This window comes from Halichoeres trimaculatus, unplaced genomic scaffold (genome assembly GCF_033239565.1).
Source record: "Halichoeres trimaculatus isolate MK-OKI-2021-1 unplaced genomic scaffold, fHalTri1.1 fHalTri1_scaffold_15, whole genome shotgun sequence".
Taxonomy (NCBI): domain Eukaryota; kingdom Metazoa; phylum Chordata; class Actinopteri; order Labriformes; family Labridae; genus Halichoeres; species Halichoeres trimaculatus.
Genome location: NW_027437193.1, coordinates 12,857,675 through 12,885,331, shown reverse-complemented (window position 1 = coordinate 12,885,331; position 27,657 = coordinate 12,857,675). Strand labels below are relative to the sequence as shown.

Here is a 27,657-nt window from a genome sequence, read left to right as displayed (position 1 = left end):
CCTGCTTTCAGTGCGTTCCAGAGCGAGCTTTTTTTTATTTGCGTTTTATTTGTACTCTGAACTTGAAAGTTGGGAGTGGGAGTGAAGTCATCTCCGAGGTTCGGAGCTGGGTGTTCCCACTCAGAACTCTAAAATTCCAACTTGCGAGTTAGGCATTAAATAGGCACTCAAGTATGACTCGACGACAAAGAAAAGTAAAAAAACTGATACATAGATAACAACAAACCATGATACATGCATAAAAGTGTGACTAATGGCTGAAATACGCCAGATACGTCTCCAGTCCAAACTGTTGGCTTTTGAGAAAACTGAAGGCTTTTAGGTGCACCTTATGGTGCGGAAAATACGGTATTGTTTTGGTTTCTACTGAGTCATGTGACTGCACCCTGTCCACTGATTGGCTTGTGGCAAGCATTCAGTGAATGAGGACTTCAAAGCCCCTCTCTTTTGCCATCTATGCACTATGTAATACTCAATAATGTGAAAATACACATTGTTAAAGCAACATTTTGGATAACATCAAACCTAATATATATTTCCCACCCCGATTTGTATTTAACTTGATTACAACAAAAAAAGGACATTATGAACAGAGCCAGACCATAAGTCAATAGGTTTGAGATTTTACAGCCCAACAAAAATGAAGAGAGGCTTATCAATGGAGTGGAAAGTGTGGAACAATCTTCAGTTTCACTTTATTTAAGTTGATAATCACACATCAGGGTTTTACTTCACAAGAAATTAAGGAATTAAATCGTCTGAAATATGCAGATCTCTGTCAGACCGTTCTTCTTTTGAAGTCGTCAGATGAATTTACGCCAGTGCTTGCTATGATGCCGTACCTTGATCTGCTTGGGTAGTTAATGAGTGAAATCGACTTGAAAAACTGCCATTTTAACACAAAGTAAAGACAGCGAGTCTGTTTCTTATCCTCTGCTCAGAGGATTGTTGGTACTCCTTATCTTTAAGGCCGGATGCAAAAGTGGGGGTTTAGTGTCAGGTTATCAGTAAGTGTAGTTCAAATGAACCTCTCTTCGCTTTCAGCTTCACTGAGGTCAGTTTCATGGCCGAGTGGAGAAGGAGTCAGGGGACAGTAAACTCTGATGCAAGATGTAAATCTGTTCCCGTTTTGAAATATTGGACCGCTCATGAGTTCATTCTACAAACTGCAACACGAAAGGCATAGTCTGCCAGAAAAAACAGCCCGAGGATGAGAGGGGGAAAAAAAGGAGGTGACAGGATCATGCCCTGTGGTATCCCATGGCCTCTTGGAGAAGCAGCCCTGCAGTGTGACACACTCTGCTCATCCATTAAGGTAATGCACAACCACGGCAGCGTCTCCCTGCATCACTGTCAGTGAGATCCTCAACAAGGCGGGTCAGAAGGTGCTGAAGATTCTGCTGAAATAAGATCGCATGACCCTGGAGTTGAAGCAGGAAGAAAGTCTTCAACCTCTTTGTTAGGCAGTTTGATGACTGAGAGATGGTTCTGGGATGTTTTTTATAGAGACAACAAGATGTTGCACATCACAGACACCCTCTCAAGACTCAGGTTGAAAATGTGTTCAATTGCTCAACACAGCTGTGCTGCTTGAAGCTTGGAGGATCCTCTGACTAACACCAAAGGGTTCTGAAGTCTCTGCTTTATTGAGTCTATCCATCTCTATTTTTATCTGCTACAAGGCTGAGATGATTTGCTGTCATGAGTAATCAAACTTCGCTTAGAGATTGGTTTGTTAATCAAAGCACCAAGGTCTGATGAAGTTCAGTGTAGAAGTTTTAAGATCCCATCTCCGATTTTTATGTTTGTGTGGATAAAAATAGAAACACCCGGAAATGCACAAGAGAATTTAGTACAGGTATTGTGTTTTACCGTTATGCAAGGCAACACAATCTGGGTATGTAAACCCAGCAAGGCTGAAGTAATCCAAAACATTTCTTCTTCACTTGTTCTTTTTTAGCAGGCGATGCCTCTGTAGGGGTATTTCTACCACCAAGCAGTTGGCTGGCTGATAAACAGCAGAGCTTTTCACGTCTTTCCTCAAAAACCTTGACAAACATCACAAGACAATCACAAGCTTTGTCATTGTGTCCGTCTGCAGGAACTGATTTGAGTCAGTAAGACAGCCCCAAGATGACATCTGAATCACTTTAAGTCATGAACAGCTAAAATTCTTCTCTTAAACTTTAAATTAACTTTAAAAAGTATGACAAGAACATCATTCTAACCCACAATTTGTCTGCAAACACAATAAAGTAAAATTTCCAGCAACTCTTGGGATTGTTAGGCTCCTATCAGAGAAGCAGCACGGCGTGCTTCCCAGATAAAGTTCCCCGTCTCTGCGGGTAAATCTCACACTGTGTTTCTGAGACAAGCAGTGGTGATTGCAGAAATAGAGAAAGAAGCGCAGGTTGGGACTTTGTCCCTGAGAGCTTTTCCACTGATGCAAGACTAATTCAGAGCACTGGTGCACACAGAGCACATTTCTGACTAACCGAACCATCTGTGCATTACGCATGATAAATCTATTCTCTTCACGTTTTTCTTGACGCTGCATTATATTTACACAGTTAAAATTAAATCACCCACTGACTGGGTGCCCATAGAGATTGCGTAAGGCAGAAAGCTGCCTGCTGAAGGTGTTAACAATGCTGTAAGAAGCACAACCATGACTACAGACTACTGGTGTAAAAAGGCATGAGGAGAGGAAAGAAATGTGCAAATCCAGACCGGGGCAATCTGTGCCAACGTTTTCCACCGCCTCCACTAACGGTCGTACTGACACGCTTGCTTTTCCTGGATGGACAAATTTGTGTACACAACAACACCGTGTATATGTTTAAGAATTAAAAGATAAGAAACTTCTCTATTATGATTAATGAAGGAGGGAGCTATGAATCATGTTGATGTGTGTGGATTTGTATAAAAGTGCCACTAAAAATTGGTGATAATAATCCATAGCTTTTTTTTTTTTACTTTGAAGGATTATTAAAGCAATTAAAATAGAAGAATTAAAACATTTCACAACAATAGTAATATCTTAACATGCTGGTAGAAACATTTAGATATGAAAAGAATTGTCAAAATGTAAGTTAGAAGGTTTAAAATTAGTGCTGTCAGGCGATTAAAACATATCTAATTTATTACAGGATCTATAATTAGTTAATCTAATTAATCACATTTTAATCTCATATATGCTTAAGTCCCTCAAATTTGAAGTCTAGTACATTACAGAATTGTAGTGCATGACTATTTAAATGAATACACGAAGAAGAGAAGATTTGTAAATCCACATTTTTTTCAACTGGCCAATATTAAAAATGTCCATCTTTGTTGCCATTGACGTCCGTAGACGTCAGCTTGATTGCAACCGTTTACTGCGTCTATAGAAAAAATAATGTTTTTCAGTAGAGGGAGGCAGGGTCTGGTGGAGCTTGTCAATCAAACTCATGCTCATAAACTACTGTGGGTGAGAGCGGTGCACTCTTTGGATGAGAAATCAACATGGATATGGGGAGAAGATGTGAGATGACAGAGGAATAACAAGATGCTGCAAGTCAGAAAAGTTCAGGCAGCTCACGCTCAAACTGAGAATGGGTTGCAGTAGCTCAGAGAGAAAGAGCGGTGCCTTCATGAGAAAAGACGATGCAGATTATGGAGAGGATCAAAGGATGGAGCACTCGAGATAAACACGATAAAAAAAGTTGGGGTTTTTTTTTCTGATTTTTGGGTCAAAAACTGGGAGAGAGATGTAAAAGAAGGGAGTCCACTCTTCTTAGGTAGCTTTGGTGTTAACATTATTATTAAAAAAATAATATTATTTTGGTCTTGAAAGGTCATTCAAGAAGCTCTAAAAATGGCTGGCAGCCAATGAGTTAATCTTGCATTATTTTTTTTTTAGAACACATTAACTTCCAGTGTAATTAATTAATCTAATTAAAGCGTTAAAATGACAGCCCTTTTTAAAATACATTTTCTAAAATCTCTTAAGAGATAAAAACAAAGTGCAGACTGTAAATGACATACTCAGTGATTATTGTTTCAGGCATGCTGTGATTAAGACATTTTTTTATGATGTAGCACAGAGCAACAGAAAAACTTACCTCATAATATTTTCATTAAGAGAGCATGGCTTTGTTATTCAGTGAAAAAGAGACAGTGTGCTATCCCAGAGGTTCCCAAAATAGCAGTGCCACAGACCGGCAACCACCCTGCCATGGAGGATACACTAATAGGCAAATCCAAAAATAGACAAAAAGAAGGATAAAAAAGTGCAAAAAGGATACCTAATTTTTCTGATAAGTAGAAAATTGTATTACCTATTTGCTCTTATTGCTCTGTTTCCTCAATCACTCATCACTGATACCGTGGTTATCCTGGCTGATCCTCACCTCAGGGATCTTGTGGCTCCAAAGAAATGTAGACTATTCTCTGTTTGCATGGTTTGATGTAATTTTTTTCACAATAGTGATTAAAATGTGCATTTGTAAACAGTTTTTGATTTTGGAAGGTATTTTGCAACCCCCACTTTAGGAACTATTATTATTCTACCAGACCCTTGGTAATAAAGACAAATGAAAATTGCTTTTAGCAGGCAGGAATCTCAAGCAAATCAGACTTATTCGAGATCAAGTGGCTGTGAAAACTGGGTAACTGGAAAGAAAAAAAGGCACTAACCCAACTTTAATGTAGCAATCACTGACTGCACATTGATCTAGAAAGTGCACCTTTATGTCCTTCCTTTGTGAAAACAAATAAACGGAAAACAAGAGCGGAGGAACAATATCCCTTGATGGGCTCTGACAGATTGAGCAGGTTGGTTTGTTTACTAACCAAAACGGGCACTTAACTTACAGATAAAACTGCAAAGATCTCTGTTAGTCATGTTTTATTTTGCCAGTTGATTTTGATTTCAGAGCTATTAACCATTACGTCACAACCTTTTTTTTAAAAAAAAAAAAAAGAAAAAAAAACATTTAAAGAAAAAAAATCAGATGACTAAATGACAGTAAACTACCATGGCATGAACCCCTGCAAAGAAACAGAATTATAAAAACTGACTGCCATAGAGAAACTACTTTTAAAGAAAAGTTATCTGATGGATATTTTCATTTTAAGCTCAGCCTATGTTTATTTTCTATAATAGAGAGGCAGAGTTTATATTCCATGCTTGCAGCCGATCACCAGGGGGAGCTCTACATTTTTCGCTTCACTTGGGGTAACCATTGTGATGTCCACGTGGCTGATTTGATTGGGTGATGGATTAGAAAAAATCATCACAAGTAATCTGGCAGATAAAAAGAGTCTGTTTATTTGCTGCTGCTTGACCCAGTTCTGTCAACTGATTGTTGGTGTGCTTCCAACCGTGGGACCTACATCAATGCCAGAGTCGCAGAACAGTACAACATTTTTCACTTAAAGCTTTTAAGTCTGTTCTTCTTGGTCTGAAGTTTGATTTCTCCCTGCTTTGGTCTGCCATCTGTCAATGTGGGTTTTTGCTACTTTTCAGCCAAAAGGCCGTTTTTCAAGATTGATAGCCTTAAACAACAACACTTTTAAAAAATAATCACCGATACGCCTCCTCAGAGTGCAAAGCTGGTGCTCACAGCTTGTCACAAATTACACACTCATTTCTGCTGTTTTGTGAAAGAGGCGGTAGAGCTGTAGCGTTGTTTCAAGTTGGAGAAAAGATGAGAGGTTATAATATCTATATGATGAGTGGTGATCAAAACTGCTCATGCAGACAGTACACCTGAGCCAGTTTGATTTCTCCAAGCTGTTCTGAAATATCTTTTTAAGAGCTGGGACGGTGTAAAACTAGGCCATACCATAAAAGCATGTGACTCACGCTACATTGTGAGAACTGGAGCTTCATTCATGGACACCACAGGGCAAGTGAGGACAGAATGAAAGGGGCCAAGAGGACACAAACAAAGTCTGACAAAACATGAGAAAGGTCAGGATGTTGGAGGGGAATCCTCAAAAAGAATGTAAAAAGAAAAATATTATATGGCAGGGACTGTAGTTTAAGGCACTGAGAGGATGAATTAAGTGATCTTGAAATAGCTGCACTTTTAAATGTTTGCCTGTTAGTAATCCATGATTTTAAAATAAGATTATCACAGTGTAAACTGGTTATTTCTCGATGACATTTCTTGGGATTCATGGTTGAGCTAGAAAAAATGAGAATTCAGAACAGTAATACAAAACAGATAACCCAGTAATCAAACTATGGTACAAATTATCAGTACGGTACAAAACAAATGCATGCCCTGGCAAGAGTAACGTTATATGACAGCACTTGACATCTTGGCAAAACTCAAGGTCAGCTCTACCATTTAAATCAACAATGTCCTGCACTTCACATTTCAGCCAGAAAGCCCATTTGTTTAAAAACTATTTTCTGCAGTAACACATCCGTGTTCCTCTTTCTGCAGAGAAAAATGAATAAATGAATAAAAAAATAAATAAATAAAAGTAGAATATGAGTTGTTTTGACAGCAACAAAGACATGACATCCACTGTGGCTGGTTCTCCGTACAGCTTCTCAGAGAAGGGGCTGAGCTGAACTGCATCCCCCTGTGGTTAGTACATTTACTGATGACAAGAGCCTCATACAAACCACACTTCAACAAAACTACAGCACCTGGGCCCTTTTCTTCGAAGCATCTTTCCATCAAAGAAAGTAGAAAAAAATATTATATGAGCTTCAAACAAGGGGACTTTTGGTCTTATAGTTCAAGAATAATGTTATACATTCATATTGAAGGCGTCATATTTCCATAGTGTAAATGTATGTAAAAGTTTTGGGTGTGAGTAAAAGTGTTGAAGCTTCAAAATGCTCTGGGTACACTTTACCTGTTGTTTAATATGGTAGAATTGAGAAATGGTTTATGTTGTACAACTGTTTTATTTATATAATGTGCTCTATATGATTACCATTGTTACGAAAACACATTTATTAAGGCCATTGTGTATCAGGTGAAGATACGAGACATAAATCATCTTAAGGAACAAATCACCAAGGTCATTACAAGCATAGCTTCAACTGTGCTAATGTAAGTTCATCAACAGTGGAAAACATGTTTTAATATGTTTTTCACATTACATAAATAAAAATGGTTGTAGAACATGGAATGTTTAGTTTTCTTATGTATGGAAATTTATGGCCCTTCATGTAGAATGAAATGCTAAAGAGTGAATTTAAGGCAGTTAATGTCCTGACACATATGACGTACCACAATATCTGAGCGATATTGACTGTTTGATTCTTTTTAACTCAGTGCAGTTGTAATGTTCTACTTTTTTTGACTTCACAAAGAAGGAGGAGTGAATCACAATATTAGATCAAAGTTTGAGTCATATTAGCTGTGCCCTCTTTTTAGTCAATGGTAGTACAATCCACTCCACTGTTTTGGTTGGGATCAAGTTTAAACATTAACAGTACAGACAGATAAGATGTTCCCGAAAAATAAGTAAATTTTATGTCGCTTAAGGGGCTTGATTGGGACCAAAACAGGTTAAATGGGGATTTTTATTCAAGACAGAACTCTGTAGTACACTCTTTTGGAGTCCCTCAGTGAAAATATAAAGCTGGAAATGAGCAAAGCAGGTGTCCTCTAAGCTCAAGAAGTGTTTCCTAAGGGTGCTGTAACTCGAGGACTGTGAAATGATTATAGATTTACGAGAGGTTTAAACACAGAAGCAAGGTAGCAGCAAATGTATTGGCCTTGACAACTTCTGCTCTGTACAAAGATTTCACATTAGCTGGTGCATAGGGGCACAGCGGAGCAGTGCTGTGTTCAACGTGTCATAGATGAGGGACTGCAGACCAACCAAGTGCGAAGCAAGGCCGCAGTGAGGGTTGGCCACAGGTACACCTGAGCAATTTAACAACGAGGTGACAATTTATATTAGCTTCAACTGCACCTACTTGCAGAATGATGAGAATGTCTCAACAACTGGAGGAGGAACTAGGAACTGTATGCTCAATTTTTCAAAATGACCTCTGCTTTAACTCCATTAGTAAGTGACAAATTAGCTTTTCTTAAACTGAAAAAAAGGTTCTCTCAGTTACAGACAAATTAAGTTTGGAACGTTCCATGCATACATAAAATTGTTTTTAATATTGCATGTTTATTCTTCACTTCACTTTTAATAATCCTCTGTGTGCCCCTCAGCTCATGAGACAGTCATGTCCTCATGTATGCTAGGCAAATGCTCTTCCCCTAAAGAGCAGCTCTGGGAAATTCACTAAAAAGTAAGACCACATGTGAGGCTGATGTTTAAAACTAACCATAACTTCTAAATTGGGTCACCCCAGGGAAATCTCTCTCTGATCTTTTTATCTTTCTAATTTTCCTTCAATTCATCAAAAATCTCACGCTGAGTTCAATAACTCAACAGAGCTCATCTCTTAAACTGTGCATGCTGTGGTTTTTATGTTGAGCCACATAAAAGTGCTGAGTATCTGATATCGTCTGGAACTTGTGATACTTATGATAATGGATGGCATTTTTTGCATATGAGGACAGGTCCTGAATTTTTTATGCACATACTCTTGCCACCATATTTATCTTGGGTCTTGGCTGCAAAAATGAATGCCTTAATGTTTTGATTGCAACAAAAATATTAAATCCAAGACGCAAGGCCCTCCCTCAGTGTAGTTTAGTGTAAAACTCTAAATGTTCATACTCTGGTTTGCACGGATTTATAAATCACTGGACTATGAGTTCAGTTTATAATTTATCAGTCTCCAATGAGTCTAACCTGTCACATCTCAACATTAAAATTTAAATGACCTTCAGACCTAAACTGACTTGGCTTTGATCAAACAAAAATAGGCAGCCAAACCACCTTTCAAAAAACTGAAACTGTCTCGCCCTCGTCAGACAAGCTGTAATACATTTTGTCAGTGGTGCTGAATCATTTTCAGTATACTCTCTAAATATTACCTCACATACAGATCTAGGACTTGTATCCTTGGGAGGTACTCAAAGCCTACAGCACAGACCACATAGACACACTTATATCACAAAGCACTGAAACACATTTCACAGAATGCTGTCTGCAGTTTACCTCAGATGCTCTTCAAGTTTACAGAGCATCCACAAAGTAATCACAGTACTCCACATTTTCCACATTTTGATATGTAATTCAAATGATTTTTTTTCCAAAATTCACAAACACTCCATAATGAAAATGTGTGTTGTTTTTTTGGGGTTTTTTTTTTTTTTTTTTTTTTTTTAATATCAAAACTCAAAAACTAAGAAAATCACATGCAACTTTATTCACAGCATTTTCTCAATACTTTGTTATCGCACATTTGGCAACAATTACCTCAAATCTTTTTGAATATGATGCCACAAGCTTGGCGCACCTATCTTTGGGCAGTTTTGCTCATTCCTCTCTCCAGCACCTCTCATGCTCCATCAGGTTGGATGGGGAGCATTTTCAGATCTCTCCAGAGGTATTCGATCAGATTCAGGTCTTGGTTCTAGCTGGGCCACTCAAAAGCCGCGTTTTCACCAAGCAGTTCGGTTCGGTTTGTCTCGGTATGGTACGCTTTTTACGGCGTTTCCACTGACTAATCCCGGGACGGATCCTCCAAAACCGAGACGAGCCGGCCTACTTTTCTGGTACCCTTCCATATGGGTGCCAGATTGAACCAATCCGCTCTCGAAAGGCGGAGCTACAACACTGCAGACCGTTGATTGTTCGGTAGAATCATCACTTCCCATGCGACAGTGGTGATAAAAAAAGACACAAATCCTCGCCATGTCTAAAACTCCGGACGACTTTGTTGGAAAGTTTACTTATTTTGGACGATGACTGGACGAAACAACGTGCCATGGACGACCGCCGAGGTCCAGACCTTCCTCGGAATCATCGGCGAGGAGGCCGTGCAGAGGGAGTTGGACAGGGCTGTGCGGAACGAGAAGGTGTTCCGACTCGTGTCCGAATGAATGGCTGTTGAAGGGTATGCAAGGATCCCAGATCAGTGCCGGTCAAAGTGCAAAAAACTCTGTGCCGAGTACCGGAAAATCAAAGACCACAACAGTCCAAGTGGCGTGCAGAGGAAGAACTGGAGGTGGTTCGACCTCATGGACGCCATTTACGGCTCCAGACCGGCGAGCAGACATTCTCAGAGTTGTCCTGAAGCCATTCCTTTGAAATCTTAACTGTGTGCTTAGGGTCATTGTCCTGCTGAAAAATGAACCATCGCACCAGCCTGAGGTCAAAAGTGCTCTGGAGCAGGTTTTCATCCAGGATGTCTCTGTATATTGCAGCATTTAGTCTCCCAGTTTCTGCTCCTGAAAAACATCCCCACAGCATGATGCTGACACCACAATGCTTCACTGCAGGGATGGTACTGCCCAGGTGATGAGCGGTGCCCGGTTTCCTCCAAACACGACGCCTGGCATTCACACCAAGGAGTTCAATCTTTGTCTCATTAGGCAAGATATTTTTTTTTTTCATGGTTTGAGAGTACTTCAGGTGTCTTATGACAAACTCCAGGTGGGCTGCCATGTGCCCTTTAATACAGAGCGGCTTCCCACTCTACCATACAGGCCACTCTCTCCACACAGGACTGCTAAAGCTCTCACAAAGTGACTATTGGGTTTTTTGTCCTGGTGGTTCTGAAGTTATTTCATTTATGGATGATGGGGACCACTGTGCTCACTGTAAACTTCAAAGCAGCAGAATTTTTTTTTATATTCCTTCCCAGATTTGAGCCTCGAGACAATCCTGTCTCAGAGGTCTGCAGACAGTTCCTTTGACTACATGCTTGGTTTGTGCTCTGACACGCACTGTCACCTGTGGGACCTTATAAAGACAGGTATGTGCCTTTCCAAATTATGACCAATCAACTGAATTTACCACAGGTAGACAGGAACATCTCAAGGATGATCAGTAGAAACAGGATGCACCTGAGCTTAATTTTGAGCTTTGTGGCAAAGGCTGTGAAAACATATACATGTATATATGTAAAAATAATAATAATAAATAAATAAACAAATTTGTCATTTTGGGGTAACGTGTGTGGAATTTTAGGGAAAGAAATTAATTTATTCCATTTTGAAATGTAGAAAAGTGAAGTGCTGTGAATACTTTCAGATGCACTGTTTATTCAGGAATAAATTTACAAAATGTTTACTTTACCCAGCATTATTGTTGAAATATGCTGAAGGAAAAGCCTGATAAAACCTGACCTGTCTAATTAAAAATGTGTTTTTGCAAGAGATTATTTATATGTGGATCAAATAACTATTTACAGAGAGGACTGCTGCAGGAAAATGAAACTGTTGCATCAGACTGCAAAACTAAACAATCTGGACAGCACACTCAAAGTTTGGTTATCAACTCCACTTTTGACAAACAGTGTTGAATGTCCTTGTTTCATATGTTCCCTCAGTGACATTTTGACACATTCACGGCTTCTATAAAAGAAGCAGCCAGAGGGGGGAAGAAGAACTCTTAGAAAAATCAAAAACAAAAAGAGAAAAAAAAGCAAAGTTTTTCTTTGTCATGCACATTTGTGGCTCCCGCAGAAATGTTACTGGCATATTTTTGGTGAAAATTAGACACCCACTTCTACAGTAGAGCTGTCTCACTGTTTAAAAAAATATTTGGCACATAAGTGGGATTAGTGTGGATTGTATTTGGACATCAGAAAGAGATCATTGTTTGTTTCAGAGCAGAACAGCCGGGGTAGAATTTAGTGCAGGCAATCTGCCAGAGCAGAAATGCCACCGTTGTTTTCCTGTTTTCTCAGAGCGCCTGTAAGCTGTTGTGTCTCCTCCTCCTACGTCTGACAGTTCAGATCGCAGTGGGAGATCTGGCTCTGGAATTACTGCAGCAGGTTAAAAAAAGAGACATTTCTCACAGTGACTGAGACCTGGTGCAGCCTCAGGTGTTGTTTCAGGCTTTATATACCTGTACTTACATATCACAGCTTAACTTCATTAGATGTAAAAAGTAGTTGCGTAAGTTGCAGTAACTTAACATCCATTCACTGTGCAGGGTTATCTTCCTTCTTTTGGCACAACAGTCAGAAAAGCCACGGAGACAAATTTGAGTGCAATACCATTAAGAACAGAAATGCTATAAATAGCTGTCCTCTTGTCTAGACAGCCTCCAATCAGTGAAAAGTACATGCCAAAACTTTTACTTTAATTTCATTGGTTCTCATGTAGCGCCCCTCTTTGACAAAGTAGTTCCCTTCTGTAATCCGAAATTTGACAGACTTAATAGGGAGACTATAATCTGTTTCTCATACCAACTGCAGAGCTTTGGTCACCTTCCTTTTCTGTTCAACTAATAACATTTGTTAGGCTTTTGTCTGATCACTGTTATCTTACCTGAGGTATAGTGAGCTGGTGGTTCTAATGGACACAGATAGGGTGAGCAAAAACCCAACCAAAAGTCAAATGGTCCTGCTTACCCAGACAACTGTACTAACCCACTCACTTTACATTAGTCTGCTTTTTACGTGGAGGGATGCACGATATTGGATTTTTTGCTGATATCAGATATGCCGATATTTAACTTGTTTAGTTGATACAGATACCGATATTTTACTGTGTACATAATTGCAGAGATTATCATCTCTCTTCTGAATTGGAGTAGCATATTTTATTATGGTGCATACTCTTATCACATGTTTTATGTAAGATTAACTTCTTGTGCACAATAATAACAAGTACCTGAAACAGCATATTTATTTATGAAAATTGCTTTCAAGCATAAAAAATCCCAAAGATAAATCCAACTTTAAAGATGGATGATGCTCTTCCTGAGAAAATCACAACAATACCCACAACCAGGGCAAATATGGCCAATTTCACAATCGACAAGAAATATAACCTCTGATCACAGGGAACATATAAGAAGTGCAACTGTACAGAAATTAAATCCAAACTGAATAAAATGTCTGACTTTGGTAAATGGTAAATGTGCTTGAATGAGTCAGCTACATGTACCTTACAGACTGCTGCTTAAATTCAAGTTTAACTTAAAACAAGAGCCAAATATAGGACTACACAATCTGCACTGTGCAAAAAAAAATAAAAAATCACAACAAGTGATTACATTGTAAGGTTTTTCATTGAAAACTATTTTTTTTTAAATAAAAAAAAAAACTATAAGATTTTATTATTAGACAAATAATTAATTATTTGCACATAAACACACAAAAGTACTGAAAATTGGTACTGTTGAGTACTGATACCAGGTACTGTATTGTTTCAAGTGTGAAAGGTACCCATCCTTAGTAGCATGATCTGACACCTGACGAAAAAAATTAATTTCCCACACTGGAATCGATAATAACAATTCTGGATTGACCATGACCAAACTTAACACTGCCATGTAAATAAATAAATAATACTTAAAAATGGGTCGACATTAACTGGATGAGCCAGGTTGTTTTGTTCATCTGTTGCAAAAATAATAACCCAGAAATATAACCCAGAAATGTATTTTAACTTTTGTAATTCTTCTATGTTGTAAGGTGTCCTTGAGTTTCTTGAAAGGCACCATTCAAATAAAATGTATTGTAATTTATTTAGAACAGTCACCATAAAGAAAGAGCTCTCATCATCCTGCTTGCTGCCCCTCCCTGCCTCAGCCATGCAGGTGGTTTTCAGATATGAGTGTGTCCAAAGCTGACAATCTTCCTTTGTTAAGTGTTAGTGTGAAAAGCAGGTTGCTGTAAATACCAGGGCCTCAATGGCCTGACATTATCTGGAAAATGTCAGAGTTTCACCTCTTTACAAGGGGCTATACATCATCCTGTATAACCGTTCCTTTATCAAACTTTTTTTTTTTCTTTTTGGAACAAGTCGGGAAAACTTGTTATTACAATCTGGCGACAATCATCAAAAGAAAGAAATGATAAGGAAAAAAATTCAACCCATTAAAAGCAGAAGAGAAATACAGGGTCACCCAGTGACTATAAGTGACTTCGCAAAGTATATGTTATTTTCATAAAGTATCTCTCAAGGGAATAGAAAGCTGTAACCAGGTCACCAGGAAAGCTGTGAAGAGCTTCACTGCTTTGGATGAAATTATTTGTCTTTGAAAGCTGTGACACGAGGCAGCCCAAAGCATGCCACTGGCACAACATGAGGGAAGAGAGGGTGACAAAAAGGAGAACTGAGGCCAATCAGTCCATATTTGTGAAGTGATTATCAGGCAATCAGATGAGTCCTGGATTTAAACGCAGCTGGTTTCAGATAAAGAACATCTGAAACGTACTGCTTTGGCTTCACTTTCTGTTTTCAAATAAAAAAAAGTTTCATCTTTAATGAAAACCCTACTTCCCGAGAGGAATGTTGACATTTTCCTCCCCTCAGTATGAGCTTATATCATCAAATGATCTCTAAAAGAGGACACAAAAAAGAATCAAAGTAAGCCAAGCACGTGGTATGTCAATAAGTGATTGAAATTATAACAAACCAGAGATGACACTGTATTGATGGCAAAGAAGAAGCTTAGCCTGAGGTGTACCCTACATGTCATGAGGTGCCCATGATCCACGATGATAATCCTTTACAATCAGTTAGGCTTAATATCCCCTGAGGTTAACCATAAATGATCCTTTGAAAAATGTGTTTTTTATGATGTGCTCAGTATTACAGAGAAGTCTGTGTAGTTTTCTTTCTCAGAGGACAGTTTAAAGTTAAAAAAAAGAAAAGAAAAGCTGGTTGCACTGTTGTTGCACAGAAGTTGGCTTAAATAGAACATCAAAGAAAGAGAGATAGAGAAGTGTGCCAAATTTTACTTATTCCGTTTTATTATTCATTTAAATAATGATTCATCTTCTTCATATCTCAAAATGCAGATTTGGAAGGTTTTGCCTTCGGCTGAAAAAAAAATAAAGAAACATTTCTTAAAAAAAGTATGTAGATTTCATTTTGAGTTTGATCAAACTACTATTAAAATAAAATTAGTACTCTACATCTTTTAATCAAGCTCAATGAACACTGCCACAACCATTGGACAATCACCAACACCCATCTCAAGCTGGGTAAGCCACAAATGGCTGGAAAGATGGACTGTTCACAGAGCTCTGTATCCAAGCATATTAATGGAAAGTTGACTCAGAGAGAAAAATGTGGCTGAAAAAATAGGCACAAGCAACAGGGATGACTGCAGCTCTGAAAGAATTGTCAAGAAAAGTTGATTCAAGAACTGGGGAGAGCTTCACAATGAGTGGGCTGAGGCTGGTGACAGTCCATCGAGAGCCATGGCATACAGACTTCTTCAGAAGGGGGACTTGACTGTTTTAATTCCAAATATCAGGCCACTCCTGAACCACAGACATCAGAAGTGTCTGGGCAATGATCTTCCTGCAGTCTGTGCCATGCCATCTGTTGGTATTGGTTCACAGTGATCTACCTGGAGATCTTAAAGCACTTCATGCTTCCATCTGCTGCCAAGGATACAATTGTTTTTTTTTCTAGCAGAAATCAGCACCTGCCCACACTGCCAAAACTTCGACCAAACTGTTTTCTGACCAAGAAATGACTGTGCTTGATATACCAACCAGCTCGGCTGCTCTGGACCCTGTAGAAAATCTTTTGGAAGCTACTATGGAAGGAAACAGAGCTTTATCCCCCCCTAAGCAATGCCGCGGGCTCATTTCCTTGACAAAGTAAAAAGCTCTCATGATATTTACAACGGCTGATACAATTCATACAAGATCACAAGCTGAAAAAAATGTTTTCAAAACCAAGCTCAAAAGTCTGCAGTTCCACTAATGGCCACTCGGGGCTGGCTCCAAAAATGAATCAATCTCTATCAAGCCTAATATTCAAATATCCAACTTAACATCTGACAAAAAATGGATGGATTGATTGTAATGTGGGTTTAAATTTTCTACAGATTATCCTTTTAAACCATACTTATCTTTAAACTATGAATAAGAAGAAGTGTGATCGCTTGGGGTGACAGATAATCATAATCCAACCCAGGATTTTCTGGGAATTTTCAAAGTAATCAACTTTCCACATTAATTTTTGGGAATAAACATGGACTCCATAAGGAGGATCTTAAAAATAGCTAGGGTATGATAGCATAATTTTGGCCAGAACAACCACATTTTATGTAAGTTCACTTAAATATCCATGCCATCTCTTGCCTACATAACAGCACTTAGCCAATTGCAGGGCTATTGAAGCCACACTCTCTTTAGGCACTGTGCATGATGCCCACAGCACAAGATCATTATAGGCACCACCAGAGGACTACATATGTTCAACTAAGTTTTGATTAAACAATTCAGAATTTTTACAAGTTTCCTAAGCTTAAAGGGACTATGGGTGATCTTGAAAGAGTCTCACTTCTAGAAATATGACTAATTGGACCAAGTTGGGTTACTTCTAAATGCTATTTCTCAACTTCCCAATCAGGTCCAACAGGACCAGATTGTTTTATTGCACCCTGAAGTCTCTATTACAACAACATGCCGGCCAACAAAGTTTAGTAATGAGAAGAGAGATCTGTGTTTTCTCTGGTGAAAACATTTTTTTTATTAGTTTTGCAGTAATGGTGGACACAGGAGCTGAACTGGCAAAAAGAAAAAAAACAGAACAGAAGAAAGCTAAACAGAAGAGTGATAGAGCACGGGCTAAAGACAAAAATATGGGATAAGTTGTTTGTGATAATGTTCATTCCGACCCACTGCAGTGGTCTGTTCAGACTCGAGAGTCTATCAGTAAAATGAAGAGTGAGGTTATGTTAGCTCTGCTTGGTAGAGGAGCGCTGGCAGGACATAACCAGGATTCACTAACATTACAAGTTATGGATACGTCTCAGAGCGATGAGTCTAACTAAATATAGTATAGTTTATCGGCTACAAAACTATGGTACAACCCGACAAAGTTTGCTTGTTCTTACGTTTTAAACAACAGCACTGCGAAAACCTTACCTCATTGCGTCTCAAGTTAAAAGTTGTCTTAAACAAAGAAAAGCACTGCTTAAAAGAAGATACAATCTCACACCCGCCTTGGAAAGAGTCATGCCATCATGACAGTGTGTGCACAATTCTGGCCAAAGTTTGTAGAAAGTTTCTGAAAATTTAACTGAAATTTTCCACTGCTTTGAAGCCCTATTCCAACTGCAAGAAACATTGGATTACTAAAAATAACATTTCATTTCATATTAATACTGCAGATAAGTGACCAATCATTTGCCTGCATCAATAGTTTTCTTGCGGAAGATTAAACAAATAAAGGTTTGAGTAAAACCATGACTGCAAGCTTCACTTGACCGTGCAACAAAGCGTGAACAGCCACTGAAGTCGCAATAACAGGAAATTGTGTTTGTGCCGGTTTGTCTTCTTTGGTTTGGTAGTGAACACTGAAGCATTGTGACTTGAGTGATGACCACCGAAGCCTGCATATGCCAACCAGAGCCTGAAGAGGAGTTGCTGGGTAATCTGTTTCCTCACAGCTGTGTCTCCTCACTTTTCCCATTTCTCTTCATGTCTTCATGACACGTAAGTTACATCTGCAATTGTAGGTCAGGGATTTAAAAGCTTGCACACGTGTTTATTGTCAAACTTCCTTGTCTCACAGCTGTACTGCTGTCGGCTGGTGAGGGAAAATGAGCAAATAGGCTGTGTGCTATAATTATGTAGCCTGGAGGGAATGCAACAATCAACAGAAATATATATAACAAGAACATGTACACCACATTACACAGCTAAAGAGCGTAAACATGCTGTCACATGTTATGTGCAATTTAAGTCATTTAAACAAGGCCACTATTGTAAAACAACAATTTTTTTAATCTTGCTATTTTTACCAGATAACTACTGTATTAAACCTTGACTGATGAACCAATGTCCACGTACACTGAGTCTATTTACTCCCTGCAAGGAATTTAAAATTGTTTTTCCTGGTAATAATGTAATGTGAATCAGTGTTTAGTTTCCATTCCATATCTAAAATGATTTGTTTTTGACCATTTGTTGTAACTTGAGTCAACACACCTGACCCTGTAAACAATAGCCACGGTTACATGAGGAGTTTTACGTCTTTCCGAATGGAATCTTTCCGAATGACTTTTCCGAAAACAATAGAATACATGGAAAGGAATAGTCCAATCTCTGGTCTACATACATCTAACAGAATAGTCAATGAGGCATGCGCAGAAAAACATAAACATCACGAGATTTATCAAAGCTGGAGGATGACAGTTTGTTTACAGGTGGTTTTCAGACAGGTGTTGCAATACTCCTTATTTTTGTTTGTCGTCCGTCCAGTCTTGAAATTATGTTTATTTCTTTCAAAGTTTGGATCAAAAACAAACTTTCCAGCAGTCCAGTGCTGAAGGCTTGCCGCCATTTTTAAAGTTGAGGAACGTCTCTAGTTGGGTCTTACGTCATATTTGAGCATGCGCTGAAAGAACGCACCCTGACAACTTTCTGTTTAAGTGGATACATGATACCTCAATTGGTTTGGGGAAAGGAATATTCCACCCCTGTGAAACCGATTAAATGTCCATTTGGATTGGCACTTTTCTTTCGGAATGAGGTGTATACAAAGGTTAAATTCTTTCCGTTAAAGCAAATAAACCGAATGCAAGCGGAATATTTGGGTCCATGTATACGTGGCTAGTGAGGCAGAAACATTTCTAAATGGAATCAAATGAACCTTTTTCTGAGTATAAAATATAGTTATTCAATTATTTAAGTTAAATATTTACAGTTTAATATTTTCATCATCAAGCTTCAAACTCTTAATTTGTGTTTCACGTTACTACTTTTGTTTCACAATTTATGTTAAAGTGACAGTGCCCAAGCTCTGGCAAAAAGAGGGAAAACGCAACACAAACTTAATGAAAGAGGTAATAAAACTTTAAAACCTGTGTAAGAAATATAAGAAGAAAAACTGTCTCCCAAAGTAACCACCAGAAAAACTCATTACCTGGAGAAGTAGCATCCAGAAGCAGACATGATGATAAAAGGAGAGACCCCAGGGCTGCAGGGGTTTGCAAATGCTGCTGATCAATACCACTAAGCCCACGGTTACCTCTTCTAACAGCTGTTTGGGTTTTAGTCCTTCCTAACAAGCACTGTTGACTGTCTGCTGAGTTTTCATGCAAAAAAACACCAATTTTGGAAGGGGTGGAGGAAATGTGGAAAATTCATATCAAGGTGGCACTTCATCACTGGCTTAAATGTAACTTTGAGGAAATAAAACGGGATCAGTGTTATCCCTGGTAAAATAGTTCTTCATAATCCATGATGATTGTCATGTGTGACCTTTTTGTTGTCTTCTGTGGATTTATCTTGTATTTCTATGGGTCAGACCTTTAAGCCTTCTTCTCAGTGATCCTTGTTTTGTGTGCTTTCCCTTGCATTTCCAGTTTTATTTTGTAGTTCTTGCTCCTTGTGTGTCTGGTTTCCTTTCACTTCCTGTTCTTCTGTTTTCCCTCCCGTTTGATTGCAGTCATTAGTTTCACATGTCATGTCACACACCTGTGTCCTGCCGCTTGTTACTCTGTGTGTGTGTGTGTCTTTGTCAGTTCATCTCGTCAAAACCTCATGTGATGTTACTTGTGGGTTTATTTTTCTTCCGTGTCTCTGTTCTTTTTTTTTAGTTTTGGTTTTGATTTGACAGTTTTTTTCGTTTTCCTCCTACTGGGTCCTTCCTCTTCATGCCCTACTAGCGGGATGATGACAATCTATTAAAATAATCATTTTTCACAAGGGTCAAATTGTGTCCCCTGTCACTACTGAAGAAAACATGTTTAACTGCTCAATAGTGAGTCACATAAGGCTTTGCCTTTCATCCACAGTCATTAGTGGAAACACATACATGCTGCTGCGTGGGTTGTCAGATGCCTCTACTGGCCACCTTCTTTGAGAGGTGTTCCCGGCAAACTGATTATGTCAGAACACTGTCAGAGCTAAAACAGCTGAAATCTCTTCCCATAAAATTGGCTTTTATTGGTAAATACAAACATTCCTGATTTGAGGGTACTTTTTTGTATTACATATTTAAACTTAGCCCTGATCAGTTAAAATCCAATATCAGACAACCCCTGAAGACTGTGAATATGAGTAGAAATTTGTTTTTACATCATTTTATATTTTATTTTAATTTCTAGATGTGCATTTGTTTGAACACATCATGTGAAATTGGTATGAAAAGGAAAAGGCTGTCGAGGGTTTGATGTTCCATTGGTTTTAAAAAATCTACCCCTTACTGCTGTGTTTTATTGTAGTATGTGCAGATACTTAAGCAGTAGTGAGTGCAGCCTTGGGTCCTGGGGCCGATTTACCCCCCGCAGTACTTGGTGTGCAGTAGCTAGTGAAATGTTTGCCTCATACAGTGACCTGAATTTGCTGTCTGACTGCCCTTTTAGCCAGTCTCAGTGTGTAGAAGCGGATCAAAGGTTTTCAAGAGCGAAGATTCACCGCGGGAGAGGTACTTCCTAGAGGTCTTTGGTGCAATCACTGGATTCAGCAGAGACAACATCTCACGGCTTGTTGCAAACAGAAGTGGTTGATTCTCTGCATGAGAGACTGCACATAGGGAGCCAGTTGCATCAGTTGGAGAGTGTGTTGGATAAGGCAATTCTTGTGGTTTAAAGGTTTTAATTTTACTCTTTCACAGGGAGACATGAAAGGAGATGCAATGCATTAAAGGGCTTGTTTAGGCGGCTGTCATCTATCTCATGTAGTAAACACTGATGAGTCATCAAGTTGTGCTGATGGTGTAATTTTTGGAAGAGTGGAAGGATTCCTTTCACATCATTAGGGGATGAACTTACTTAATCATTACCCAACTATACCTCCCCAGTGACTTTCGTTATCTCCTCGGAAAAGATTGTGCCCACCACTCAAATGTCACTTATGGCTCTCAGATAAAGTTTATAAGAACAAAGATTCCTCTAAATGATTGGAAATACTATATTTTGCGTATATAATTTGCTTTAAATTAGTTTGGTTTCCTTGTCAATGTCTGGGACATCAATAGCAACATGCATTACAAGAGGCAATCAAGAGCAAGGACAAGTAAGGAGTCATTGAAGTAATCATGGTGGACAGGACACAGAAGCAGTCCTAAGTATGGCTCTTTAAAGTGCTTCTAAGGACGGGTGTTGGAAATTAGCCATTGCTGTGGCGACTTTGATACTTGCATTGGATGGGTGCTCAGTCCCGAATGCATAAATCATAAATAAATAATAATTCTGCACACAATTATACTAACAGTACCATCATACCACAGAATGATACAACAACCATTGAAACATTGGAATGAAATTCAGAAAAGTGAAGGTATGAACGTCCTGTCCCGTGATCATGAGTAAAAAGCATTCAGGCCGTGGAAATCACACAGGAACTGAGAGAAATCAAAAAAGAATTGGGCAGAATTTGGTATCAATGAAATCTTATCCATTTATAGTAGTATCTAAAAGACATCATTAGCCACCTTCACTTTCTATCCCTAAGTTGAATGGTGCCAGCAAATGTATCTTTCATGTCAGCACAGAATGAAGTAACATAGCACCCACAGTTTTATCTATGATTCAAAGTAAAGCTTCAAGCTGTGTCCCCTACGTGCAGCACTGCAGCAGCTCAGCTCTGTCCTCTTTGAACTGATACACCACAGCGCTGATATGTCTCAGACTTTATTAATCCTGATAAGAGAATCAATAAAGTTCCATTGTGGATGCAGCTATCCTGACTTTGAGCTGTGTTGTGGTACATTATGTACCAACTAAACGTCTCCTCTGAGAAAATGAAGAGGCACACACAGAGAAAGGGTGAGTTTACCAAAGGAGGGAACCTGACTGTTGATATCATTCATCTCTACCGCTGTGAGCACCTTGTATTGCCTCAGGCTTGACAGAGAGCATGTCACATGTTACTGACAAAGCATATACAATAAATGAATTTAAAACCACATTGACAACTGAGCCCCAACTGCGGGGATGTGGAGTTCGTGTAAACCAGAGACCTGAACAAATGCTCCAAAAAAAGAAAAGAGAAATGAGACAGGAAGGTTTAAAAATGCATAAACCTCTTAAGCCACTCTGAACAGACATTAATATTGATGAATGCTTGAAAAAACCAACAGCAATTTATAGCACCTTACCTGAGCGGGCCTTTCAAGGTAGTGGAACCAATGATTTTTATGTGTGAACTGAATCATTTTGTGCACAATATACTTCCTTAGCTGCTGATTTTGAAGTACAACATAAAACCTACCAAAGCTTAACACAGGACATGAAATTCGGGGAGCACAAAGCACAAGGGTTTTTCCTTGAGTATAAAAGTAGCACATCCTGGGTCATACGTTTTTAATATGCAGGCCTGTAGCATACAGTGTTTTGCCCTGAGACATCCCCAAAGGGAAATGGAAGAAATTCTATTGCAAGTCCCAAAGGTCAGATACTGCATGTAGCCTAAGAAGAGACAAAAAAAACGGCACACACATCTAGCTGGGTTTGAGTCTGCAGAGCTGTGTGCTGCATCTTCACATCAACCTTATTTTCTAATTTTAATCTACTTTTGACTGTTTGTGCAAGTGCCCTGTAGTAATTAGCAACATCTCATGTGATGTTGAGGCCTATTTCTATTCTTAGTCTGACCCAATTTCTTTTATTGTTACTTAACAATGGCAGCAAATGCAGTCATTAGTGCTGTTGAATAAGAACAAGACAATTATCCTCCACTGTCTCAGGACCCTTTGAAAAATACAGCATACCATAACTTTAACCTCAAAATTAGGTTATTGATACATAACTCAGGGACAGGACCATGCCTCTTTCTCTCAGAAATTCAATTTCCTCTTTCTCACAAGCTTTTCTACTTTGGCCTTCCTAATTTCATTACCTGTATATACCTACACAAGCATGTCTACTCCTTTCTCCTCTATTTGTCTCTGTTTTCACTGAAACACTGACTCACTAGCCCACTGAGACCTGCCTCCAACATCATTCTGGACCACTTGGTTGAAAATGGCACCAAACCAATCTTGCTTTTTTTCAACCCTCCATCACCAAGATACCTGAACCCCTTTGATCCCATCCAACTTTGGCACACTATGACCCTTATCATTCTATCCAACTTTGACCTTTTTTCCTTCCATTTGACTCTGAGCCTTTTATCCAATTACATTTTGACCCTCGTAACATTATGATGTGGTTTGGACCCTGCCATCCTCTTCGACCCCGATCAGCTCCTCCGACTTTGACACCCGTCTTTCCCTAACATTTTCCACCTAAGCAACTCCACCAATTATTCTGTCTTGCTTTGACCCTCTTCCCCATCATTTTGAACAAAAGCAGTCATGTTCTACTTTGACCACCTGTAACTACCATTTGACTAGAATCCCATCCTACTTTGACCCTATCATTCCCACCATTTTGACCCTGAGGATTCCAGCCTACTTTGAACCACTACAATCACTTTTATCTTGACCACTTTAATACTATCTTACTTAAACTCACTATAAAGCTATCTTACATCCTTTCTAACCCCTTATTTTGACCTCTTATCCAATTATGCTTCAGCAACCTTTAATACCATCCTTCTTTTGCCCTTCGTATTCCAACCTGCTTTTACACTAACGACTACACTAACACAAATCCCCCCCCCCCCCCCCCAATCTCTATCTGTGTGGCATATTTCAAAGGAGCTCCTTCTTATAAGCTATTTTTGCCTGATCTTGCTGGTCTAAAATAATCACACCTATTGTTTCTATTTCTGTGTTTAACCACAATCATTTTTAATATTTCATACACTGCTTCACTTGAGATATTACATTCACCCTTCACTGAGTTTAGTTTTGGATCATTGAATGTCTTTAAATTTTAGATTGACAGTTCTATCTTGGGGGTAAAACATCACATTTGTCTCAGCTTAGACCACTTTGTTTGGCCATGACTTTTAAAAATTATCCTTGGACCTGTGCTAGCTAACAATGTTTCTAGTCAGTTATGGTGAATTTAGTGAGTGGTTTGCTTTCTGGGTCTGGAGATCTACGGACAGCCTCCGGAATTACATGGTGTCTGTATATAGATGTGCAGATTGAGGTAAAAAAAAAAAAAAAAAGGTCTCATGGGAAACTATGACCATGTGAGAGAGAATATGTGAGAAAAGAAGCGTTACACAACAATAAGCACATGTACTGTGGCTTCCATCAGCCATGGTGTCATTCTTTGTGGGTCAGGGGTGCACCCTCAGCAGGTCACCAGTTAATCACCAGAGCTGACAGTCACACTCAAAGAACAAGCCCACCCAACATGTTTTCAAATTGTGGCACAATGTATGGGGCCAAATGACCTCCTTAGACAATGCAAACTTGATACAGATAGTCTGAACCCAGAAGCCTACTGTGAGGCACCCTGTGCAGTGCTAAAAACTGCAACCCTGTGACGTCCATAAATGTATCTTCACAGTTACATTTATATATTGAGCTCACTGCATGCATCTATTCCCCAGCACAATTTCTTCTTAACACTTCCCTTGCTCTCTGAACTTTCCCTCCGCCTACTGTAACATGGCTTAAATCCAGGCATTTATCCCTCCAGAGGCTCTGTTTGGCAGGTTGTTAAGCCTGCTGTGTCAGAACTATGATAAATAAAGGAAATAAATAAAGTATTCTCAAGCTTGCAGAGCAGCATTTTATATCTGTCACAGTTCAACCTGTTTGGAAAGAGCATGTGAAGACTCTGCATGCAATGTTGTAACACATCATGCTGCAGTCACATCATCCTTCCTCAGAGACTGCAAGCTCACATGCATCACTGCTATAACCTACGGTGGCTCTAACGCACTTTCAGATGATGATGAGTGCATCAAAGAGATTAGCACAGCAAACTTTCACTAGCCGATTAGTATTCCTGTGTGATAGCTCCGTTTGGAGCATACGATAGCTGATCAGAGACAGCTACACCAATGAAGTTACAGCAGCTGTGATTGAAAATGCATGGTTCCAAAGTATATTTCTTCTGTTGCAGGGGAGCTTGCAAGGTAAGGCAGCTGCAATCAATGAGAGTAACAAGCCATAAAATGACTTTTTTCTTAACTGTGAGGTCATCAAACTGTAAAACTCCTGTATACTCTTCCCTATGATGCCTGCAACATCATAAACACTACTCTCACAGACAAAGCTGTATTGTAGGAATTCTTACTGAACAACAAAAAATAGCAGAAACCTTCTCTCCAATCTCTTAGAGTAAACTGGCTCTTTTAATAATAGATGCGGTTGACGATGCAGATTTAACAAAAACAGCACATTCTGGTGTCAGTGAGATTCATTCCTGTGATTATCTCCCTGAATGTCTCTGGGAAGAGGGGATAAAAAACTGTCACCTGTTCCATTTTGCCTGAGGAGTCTAATTTGTTCAATTTCCTTTGATTTTTTCTTCCTCTTTGATTCTTGTTCCCATTATTCCTACTTATCCTATTTAGTTTGCCAAACCTAAGAGAACAGCAAACGAAAAAGCAGTGCAGCTGTAGTAACCCCAAACACAAATGGAAACAGTATACTTCAGTGTATGTGACAGTCCTGATGTTTGAGTGCATAATTAATTTCACTGAACCATTCAATGCTACAATATCCAACCCTTATGTGTAATTAATATTCAATGAATCCACAAAGGTGTGAATAAACAAAGGTTGACATCATAAAATGTCCTCGCGGCGCATGACTATGTTTTTTGTATGAAGCGGCTCACACTAACAACAAGAGTGGGGCAAGCTAATGCTGACCACCAAAAAGCAGCGGCGACTTCAGAGAACAGGGTGTTAATTCCTGTATGTTGGAGTGAACAAGTTAGTGGTTAGCAGTTGAATAAAAAAATCATGACAGAGCCTATTATAGAGATCATAGCTGTGTTAAATGAAAAATGCAGCCAGGATTAATGAATCTGCACATTCAGGAGTTAATTTTAGGTGTTCTGTAGTGAAATGTAACAAATTTATTAAAGGTCTAAATAACACCTTCAGCAGCCTAATGATTAATACAAGAGTTACATAACTGGACAGTGTTGGTGTGGTGTTTAAAAAAAAAGGTGATATGCGGCTCTTCGCTCCTGTTTTAAAAATATTGGTCATCCAGATTTAGCTTGGATGCTTGCAGTTTTTCAACACAGAAAACAAAACTTGAACTTGTTGTTACAATCAACAGCAAAGTGTAAATTCTGCTTAATGGAAAACTACTGACAATGTCTGGGACTTCATTTGTAAGTTGGTATTAGGAGTTCAGGCAAATAGTAGTATCCACTGCCTTCTGTTAAGAGCGTGATTCAGCATACATGTTTGAAGGAGACCTCAAGACTGCCTTGCTCCAGATTAGACAGCCAAAAACTCTCCTGGCTGACAGTACTGTATGTGACAGATAGAAAGTCTGCAAAGCAATCTGCCCGATTGAAGCTGAGGGAGTCTCTGCTGGTAATATTTTCTTTTCTTTTCTTTAAATGATGAAATTCTTTGTTGAGCTTGCATTAGTGGACCATTTTTAAATCATATTTCTTGGGTTTAATAACTCAAGGCTCTGTAAGAGACACTTCATTAAGTAAAGTCAAATAGCTCAGCCTAAGAAACACAACAATACCGAACAACTGAAACAAATCAATGTAAACTGTGAGTATTTCTGGGCAGATTTATCCTTTAACGTTCACTGAGCAGCACACGTGCTCTTTCAGATCCAGCTGCTCCAATGACAGGAGGTGTAATGATCATTGAGATTCACTGTCATCACTGCTTCACATCACAACAGACGGCTGTAGCACCAGAAAAACCCTACAATTAGCATGAATAATACAGTATGGTACATCTAAAATGCATACTGTAATTAGCAGGATTTATCTGCTCCACGTGTTTGCCCATTACCACATATTTAATCACTCTGACCAAAAAGAAACCCCTCTTTCACGGCGTTTTCATCCAGGTTCTATGCAAAAAATCACATTTTCCGTAGAAATGTATGACAGAGAACTTTTGCAATAAGGGTAACTTACTGGTTGTGTTGTACTTCACCCCGTTGATGTACTCCGGGCAGGGTCTCTCCACGATCCTCCCGGTGCTGCTCCGTGGCCAGCAGGTTCCAATCTCATCCGTAGTGGCATTACAATAAAAACCTGAGAGGGGGGAATTAGGAGGAAGAAGAAAGGGGTTGTTCATCCAGCTGTAGTTTATGTAGTTTTTATTTTTCAAGACGCAACACTTTTGGTGGAGTGTAAAAAGAAACAGGTTCACCTTACCATCAGTGTTGAGCAGTGACAAAGACGCGTTTTCCAAAAAAGTGTCTTGAAAGGCATCAATCAAACTACAGTTTAAGTCCGCGAGCTCACCGAATATAATCTGATATAAGGTAGCATCCATGGTGGGAGCTGAATAATGACAGGTTAATCCCGGGTCCGAGCGAAGATGCACACTGAGCCCAGCGGTGTCCACGCGCTTGTGAATCGGAGCAACAGTAAAGACAAGCTGAGTGCTCAGCGCTCCCACTGAGAGCCGCGCGCCCGGCCAATCAGAGCCGCGCGCGCCCGCATTCATCCACGTGCTACCGCGAGCCGTTGAGAGACAGCCGATACAGCGAACTCACCGCATCCTACTGTCACTCTGGCATTTCACACCTGACAACCTCCTGTCTGGTTTATTCAGGGAGAGAAGAGCTGCGTTCAGAA

The 27,657-nt window shown here is 39.3% G+C and overlaps 1 protein-coding gene across 1 annotated transcript in view; it reads right to left on the bottom strand.

Annotated features, from left to right (window-relative positions):
* The window catches only part of LOC141804544 (corticotropin-releasing factor receptor 2), a 54,713-nt gene extending 27,274 nt beyond the window's left edge, over positions 1–27,439 (bottom strand). The window contains exons 1-2 of the mRNA XM_074689016.1: positions 27,232–27,439; positions 26,989–27,108 (exon numbers count right to left, since the gene is read on the bottom strand). Coding sequence (XP_074545117.1) covers positions 26,989–27,108; positions 27,232–27,352 — 241 coding nt within the window. The 5' untranslated portion in view covers positions 27,353–27,439. The remainder of the gene's footprint in view (positions 1–26,988; positions 27,109–27,231) is intronic.
* Positions 27,440–27,657: the final 218 nt, after the last annotated feature.